This window comes from Borostomias antarcticus (genome assembly GCF_949987555.1).
Source record: "Borostomias antarcticus genome assembly, chromosome: 31".
NCBI lineage: Eukaryota > Metazoa > Chordata > Actinopteri > Stomiiformes > Stomiidae > Borostomias > Borostomias antarcticus.
This window is the reverse complement of record NC_140264.1, coordinates 6,229,388-6,239,387: the sequence shown is the minus strand read 5'-3', so window position 1 is coordinate 6,239,387 and position 10,000 is coordinate 6,229,388. Positions and strand designations below refer to the sequence as shown.

The following is a 10,000-nucleotide window of genomic DNA, read 5'->3' as shown; positions in this document are numbered from 1 at the left end:
CCCATCATTATTACTACACTATCATCACATGAAACATGATAAACCCATCATTATTACTACACTATCATCACATGAAACCTGATAAACCCATCATTATTACTACACTATCATCACATTAAACATGATAAACCCATCATTATTACTACACTATCATCACATGAAACCTGATAAACCCATCATTATTACTACACTATCATCACATGAAACCTGATAAACCCATCATTATTACTACACTATCATCACATGAAACATGATAAACCCATCATTATTACTACACTATCATCACATGAAACCTGATAAACCCATCATTATTACTACACTATCATCACATGAAACCTGATAAACCCATCATTATTACTACACTATCATCACATGAAACATGATAAACCCATCATTATTACTACACTATCATCACATGAAACATGATAAACCCATCATTATTACTACACTATCATCACATGAAACATGATAAACCCATCATTATTACTACACTATCATCACATGAAACCTGATAAACCCATCATTATTACTACACTATCATCACATGAAACATGATAAACCCATCATTATTACTACACTATCATCACATGAAACCTGATAAACCCATCATTATTACTACACTATCATCACATGAAACATGATAAACCCATCATTATTACTACACTATCATCACATGAAACATGATAAACCCATCATTATTACTACACTATCATCACATGAAACATGATAAACCCATCATTATTACTACACTATCATCACATGAAACCTGATAAACCCATCATTATTACTACACTATCATCACATGAAACCTGATAAACCCATCATTATTACTACACTATCATCATATTAAACCTGAAACCCATCATTATTACTACACTATCATCACATTAAACCTGATAACCCATCATTATTACTACACTATCATCACATGAAACCTGATAAACCCATCATTATTACTACACTATCATCACATGAAACATGATAAACCCATCATTATTACTACACTATCATCACATGAAATATGATAAACCCATCATTATTACTACACTATCACCACATGAAACATGATGAACCCATCATTATTACTACACTATCATCACATGAAACATGATAAACCCATCATTATTACTACACTATCATCACATGAAACATGATAAACCCATCATTATTACTACACTATCATCACATGGAACATGATAAACCCATCATTATTACTACACTATCATCACATGAAACCTGATAAACCCATCATTATTACTACACTATCATCACATGAAACCTGATGAACCCATCATTATTACTACACTATCATCACATGAAACATGATAAACCCATCATTATTACTACACTATCATCACATGAAACCTGATGAACCCATCATTATTACTACACTATCATCACATGACACCTGATAAACCCATCAGTATTACTACACTATCATCACATGAAACATGATAAACCCATCATTATTACTACACTATCATCACATGAAACATGATAAACCCATCATTATTACTACACTATCATCACATGAAACATGATAAACCCATCATTATTACTACACTATCATCACATGAAACCTGATAAACCCATAATTATTACTACACTATCATCACATGAAACATGATAAACCCATCATTATTACTACACTATCATCACATGAAACCTGATAAACCCATCATTATTACTACACTATCATCACATGAAACCTGATAAACCCATCATTATTACTACACTATCATCACATTAAACCTGAAACCCATCATTATTACTACACTATCATCACATGAAACATGATAAACCCATCATTATTACTACACTATCATCACATGAAACCTGATAAACCCATCATTATTACTACACTATCATCACATGAAACATGATAAACCCATCATTATTACTACACTATCATCACATGAAACCTGATAAACCCATCATTATTACTACACTATCATCACATGAAACCTGATAAACCCATCATTATTACTACACTATCATCACATGAAACATGATAAACCCATCATTATTACTACACTATCATCACATGAAACCTGATAAACCCATCATTATTACTACACTATCATCACATGAAACCTGATAAACCCATCATTATTACTACACTATCATCATATTAAACCTGAAACCCATCATTATTACTACACTATCATCACATTAAACCTGATAACCCATCATTATTACTACACTATCATCACATGAAACATGATAAACCCATCATTATTACTACACTATCATCACATGAAACCTGATAAACCCATCATTATTACTACACTATCATCACATGAAACCTGATAAACCCATCATTATTACTACACTATCATCACATGAAACCTGATAAACCCATCATTATTACTACACTATCATCACATGAAACATGATAAACCCATCATTATTACTACACTATCATCACATGAAACATGATAAACCCATCATTATTACTACACTATCATCACATGAAACATGATAAACCCATCATTATTACTACACTATCATCACATGAAACCTGATAAACCCATCATTATTACTACACTATCATCACATGAAACATGATAAACCCATCATTATTACTACACTATCATCACATGAAACCTGATAAACCCATCATTATTACTACACTATCATCACATGAAACATGATAAACCCATCATTATTACTACACTATCATCACATGAAACATGATAAACCCATCATTATTACTACACTATCATCACATGAAACATGATAAACCCATCATTATTACTACACTATCATCACATGAAACCTGATAAACCCATCATTATTACTACACTATCATCACATGAAACCTGATAAACCCATCATTATTACTACACTATCATCATATTAAACCTGAAACCCATCATTATTACTACACTATCATCACATTAAACCTGATAACCCATCATTATTACTACACTATCATCACATGAAACCTGATAAACCCATCATTATTACTACACTATCATCACATGAAACATGATAAACCCATCATTATTACTACACTATCATCACATGAAATATGATAAACCCATCATTATTACTACACTATCACCACATGAAACATGATGAACCCATCATTATTACTACACTATCATCACATGAAACATGATAAACCCATCATTATTACTACACTATCATCACATGAAACATGATAAACCCATCATTATTACTACACTATCATCACATGGAACATGATAAACCCATCATTATTACTACACTATCATCACATGAAACCTGATAAACCCATCATTATTACTACACTATCATCACATGAAACCTGATGAACCCATCATTATTACTACACTATCATCACATGAAACATGATAAACCCATCATTATTACTACACTATCATCACATGAAACCTGATGAACCCATCATTATTACTACACTATCATCACATGACACCTGATAAACCCATCAGTATTACTACACTATCATCACATGAAACATGATAAACCCATCATTATTACTACACTATCATCACATGAAACATGATAAACCCATCATTATTACTACACTATCATCACATGAAACATGATAAACCCATCATTATTACTACACTATCATCACATGAAACCTGATAAACCCATAATTATTACTACACTATCATCACATGAAACATGATAAACCCATCATTATTACTACACTATCATCACATGAAACCTGATAAACCCATCATTATTACTACACTATCATCACATGAAACCTGATAAACCCATCATTATTACTACACTATCATCACATTAAACCTGAAACCCATCATTATTACTACACTATCATCACATGAAACATGATAAACCCATCATTATTACTACACTATCATCACATGAAACCTGATAAACCCATCATTATTACTACACTATCATCACATGAAACATGATAAACCCATCATTATTACTACACTATCATCACATGAAACCTGATAAACCCATCATTATTACTACACTATCATCACATGAAACCTGATAAACCCATCATTATTACTACACTATCATCACATGAAACATGATAAACCCATCATTATTACTACACTATCATCACATGAAACATGATAAACCCATCATTATTACTACACTATCATCACATGAAACCTGATAAACCCATCATTATTACTACACTATCATCACATGAAACCTGATAAACCCATCATTATTACTACACTATCATCACATTAAACCTGAAACCCATCATTATTACTACACTATCATCACATTAAACCTGATAACCCATCATTATTACTACACTATCATCACATGAAACCTGATAAACCCATCATTATTACTACACTATCATCACATGAAACATGATAAACCCATCATTATTACTACACTATCATCACATGAAACCTGATAAACCCATCATTATTACTACACTATCATCACATGAAACATGATAAACCCATCATTATTACTACACTATCATCACATGAAACCTGATAACCCATCATTATTACTACACTATCATCACATGAAACATGATAAACCCATCATTATTACTACACTATCATCACATTAAACCTGATAAACCCATCATTATTACTACACTATCATCACATTAAACCTGAAACCCATCATTATTACTACACTATCATCACATGAAACATGATAAACCCATCATTATTACTACACTATCATCACATTAAACCTGATAAACCCATCATTATTACTACACTATCATCACATGAAACATGATAAACCCATCATTATTACTACACTATCATCACATTAAACCTGATAAACCCATCATTATTACTACACTATCATCACATTAAACCTGATAAACCCATCATTATTACTACACTATCATCACATGAAACCTGATAAACCCATCATTATTACTACACTATCATCACATGAAACATGATAAACCCATCATTATTACTACACTATCATCACATGAAACCTGATAAACCCATCATTATTACTACACTATCATCACATGAAACCTGATAGACCCATCATTATTACTACACTATCATCACATTAAACCTGAAACCCATCATTATTACTACACTATCATCACATGAAACATGATAAACCCATCATTATTACTACACTATCATCACATGAAACCTGATAAACCCATCATTATTACTACACTATCATCACATGAAACATGATAAACCCATCATTATTACTACACTATCATCACATGAAACCTGATAAACCCATCATTATTACTACACTATCATCACATGAAACCTGATAAACCCATCATTATTACTACACTATCATCACATGAAACATGATAAACCCATCATTATTACTACACTATCATCACATGAAACCTGATAAACCCATCATTATTACTACACTATCATCACATGAAACCTGATAAACCCATCATTATTACTACACTATCATCACATTAAACCTGAAACCCATCATTATTACTACACTATCATCACATTAAACCTGATAACCCATCATTATTACTACACTATCATCACATGAAACCTGATAAACCCATCATTATTACTACACTATCATCACATGAAACATGATAAACCCATCATTATTACTACACTATCATCACATGAAACATGATAAACCCATCATTATTACTACACTATCATCACATGGAACATGATAAACCCATCATTATTACTACACTATCATCACATGAAACCTGATAAACCCATCATTATTACTACACTATCATCACATGAAACCTGATGAACCCATCATTATTACTACACTATCATCACATGAAACATGATAAACCCATCATTATTACTACACTATCATCACATGAAACCTGATGAACCCATCATTATTACTACACTATCATCACATGACACCTGATAAACCCATCAGTATTACTACACTATCATCACATGAAACATGATAAACCCATCATTATTACTACACTATCATCACATGAAACATGATAAACCCATCATTATTACTACACTATCATCACATGAAACATGATAAACCCATCATTATTACTACACTATCATCACATGAAACCTGATAAACCCATAATTATTACTACACTATCATCACATGAAACATGATAAACCCATCATTATTACTACACTATCATCACATGAAACCTGATAAACCCATCATTATTACTACACTATCATCACATGAAACCTGATAAACCCATCATTATTACTACACTATCATCACATTAAACCTGAAACCCATCATTATTACTACACTATCATCACATGAAACATGATAAACCCATCATTATTACTACACTATCATCACATGAAACCTGATAAACCCATCATTATTACTACACTATCATCACATGAAACATGATAAACCCATCATTATTACTACACTATCATCACATGAAACCTGATAAACCCATCATTATTACTACACTATCATCACATGAAACCTGATAAACCCATCATTATTACTACACTATCATCACATGAAACCTGATAAACCCATCATTATTACTACACTATCATCACATTAAACCTGAAACCCATCATTATTACTACACTATCATCACATTAAACCTGATAACCCATCATTATTACTACACTATCATCACATGAAACCTGATAAACCCATCATTATTACTACACTATCATCACATGAAACATGATAAACCCATCATTATTACTACACTATCATCACATGAAACCTGATAAACCCATCATTATTACTACACTATCATCACATGAAACATGATAAACCCATCATTATTACTACACTATCATCACATGAAACCTGATAACCCATCATTATTACTACACTATCATCACATGAAACATGATAAACCCATCATTATTACTACACTATCATCACATTAAACCTGATAAACCCATCATTATTACTACACTATCATCACATTAAACCTGAAACCCATCATTATTACTACACTATCATCACATGAAACATGATAAACCCATCATTATTACTACACTATCATCACATTAAACCTGATAAACCCATCATTATTACTACACTATCATCACATGAAACATGATAAACCCATCATTATTACTACACTATCATCACATTAAACCTGATAAACCCATCATTATTACTACACTATCATCACATTAAACCTGATAAACCCATCATTATTACTACACTATCATCACATGAAACCTGATAAACCCATCATTATTACTACACTATCATCACATGAAACATGATAAACCCATCATTATTACTACACTATCATCACATGAAACCTGATAAACCCATCATTATTACTACACTATCATCACATGAAACCTGATAGACCCATCATTATTACTACACTATCATCACATGAAACCTGATAAACCCATCATTATTACTACACTATCATCACATGAAACATGATAAACCCATCATTATTACTACACTATCATCACATGAAACATGATAAACCCATCATTATTACTACACTATCATCACATGAAACATGATAAACCCATCATTATTACTACACTATCATCACATGAAACCTGATAAACCCATAATTATTACTACACTATCATCACATGAAACATGATAAACCCATCATTATTACTACACTATCATCACATGAAACCTGATAAACCCATCATTATTACTACACTATCATCACATGAAACCTGATAAACCCATCATTATTACTACACTATCATCACATTAAACCTGAAACCCATCATTATTACTACACTATCATCACATGAAACATGATAAACCCATCATTATTACTACACTATCATCACATGAAACCTGATAAACCCATCATTATTACTACACTATCATCACATGAAACATGATAAACCCATCATTATTACTACACTATCATCACATGAAACCTGATAAACCCATCATTATTACTACACTATCATCACATGAAACCTGATAAACCCATCATTATTACTACACTATCATCACATGAAACATGATAAACCCATCATTATTACTACACTATCATCACATGAAACATGATAAACCCATCATTATTACTACACTATCATCACATGAAACCTGATAAACCCATCATTATTACTACACTATCATCACATGAAACCTGATAAACCCATCATTATTACTACACTATCATCACATTAAACCTGAAACCCATCATTATTACTACACTATCATCACATTAAACCTGATAACCCATCATTATTACTACACTATCATCACATGAAACCTGATAAACCCATCATTATTACTACACTATCATCACATGAAACATGATAAACCCATCATTATTACTACACTATCATCACATGAAATATGATAAACCCATCATTATTACTACACTATCACCACATGAAACATGATGAACCCATCATTATTACTACACTATCATCACATGAAACATGATAAACCCATCATTATTACTACACTATCATCACATGAAACCTGATAAACCCATCATTATTACTACACTATCATCACATGAAACATGATAAACCCATCATTATTACTACACTATCATCACATGAAACCTGATGAACCCATCATTATTACTACACTATCATCACATGACACCTGATAAACCCATCAGTATTACTACACTATCATCACATGAAACATGATAAACCCATCATTATTACTACACTATCATCACATGAAACCTGATAAACCCATCATTATTACTACACTATCATCACATGACACCTGATAAACCCATCATTATTACTACACTATCATCACATGAAACATGATAAACCCATCATTATTACTACACTATCATCACATTAAACCTGATAACCCATCATTATTACTACACTATCATCACATGAAACCTGATAAACCCATCATTATTACTACACTATCATCACATGAAACATGATAAACCCATCATTATTACTACACTATCATCACATGAAACATGATAAACCCATCATTATTACTACACTATCATCACATGGAACATGATAAACCCATCATTATTACTACACTATCATCACATGAAACCTGATAAACCCATCATTATTACTACACTATCATCACATGAAACCTGATGAACCCATCATTATTACTACACTATCATCACATGAAACATGATAAACCCATCATTATTACTACACTATCATCACATGAAACCTGATGAACCCATCATTATTACTACACTATCATCACATGACACCTGATAAACCCATCAGTATTACTACACTATCATCACATGAAACATGATAAACCCATCATTATTACTACACTATCATCACATGAAACCTGATAAACCCATCATTATTACTACACTATCATCACATGACACCTGATAAACCCATCAGTATTACTACACTATCATCACATGAAACATGATAAACCCATCATTATTACTACACTATCATCACATGAAACCTGATGAACCCATCATTATTACTACACTATCATCACATGAAACATGATAAACCCATCATTATTACTACACTATCATCACATGAAACATGATAAACCCATCATTATTACTACACTATCATCACATGAAACCTGATAAACCCATCATTATTACTACACTATCATCACATGAAACCTGATAGACCCATCATTATTACTACACTATCATCACATGAAACATGATAAACCCATCATTATTACTACACTATCATCACATGAAACATGATAAACCCATCATTATTACTACACTATCACCACATGAAACCTGATGAACCCATCATTATTACTACACTATCATCACATGAAACCTGATGAACCCATCATTATTACTACACTATCATCACATGAAACCTGATAAACCCATCATTATTACTACACTATCATCACATGAAACATGATAAACCCATCATTATTACTACACTATCATCACATGAAACCTGATAAACCCATCATTATTACTACACTATCATCACATGAAACCTGATGAACCCATCATTATTACTACACTATCGTCACATGAAACATGATAAACCCATCATTATTACTACACTATCATCACATGAAACCTGATGAACCTGGTTCTTCCTCCCGTCTGGGCCCAGCGAGGCGCTGGAGAAGATGAGAGACGTGTACCAGCAGAACCCTCAGATGGGCGACCCGGCCAGCCTGGAGCCCCAGA

At 32.0% G+C, this 10,000-nt stretch overlaps 1 protein-coding gene across 1 annotated transcript in view; it reads left to right on the top strand.

The window, feature by feature from the left end:
• Positions 1–10,000, top strand: part of trip10b (thyroid hormone receptor interactor 10b) — a gene marked incomplete at its 5' end in the record, with an annotated part of 26,851 nt that overhangs the window by 13,330 nt on the left and 3,521 nt on the right. The window contains one exon of the mRNA XM_084460308.1: positions 9,924–10,000. This exon is cut by the window's right edge and continues 56 nt beyond it. Within this exon, the coding sequence (XP_084316434.1) occupies positions 9,924–10,000 (77 nt within the window). The remainder of the gene's footprint in view (positions 1–9,923) is intronic.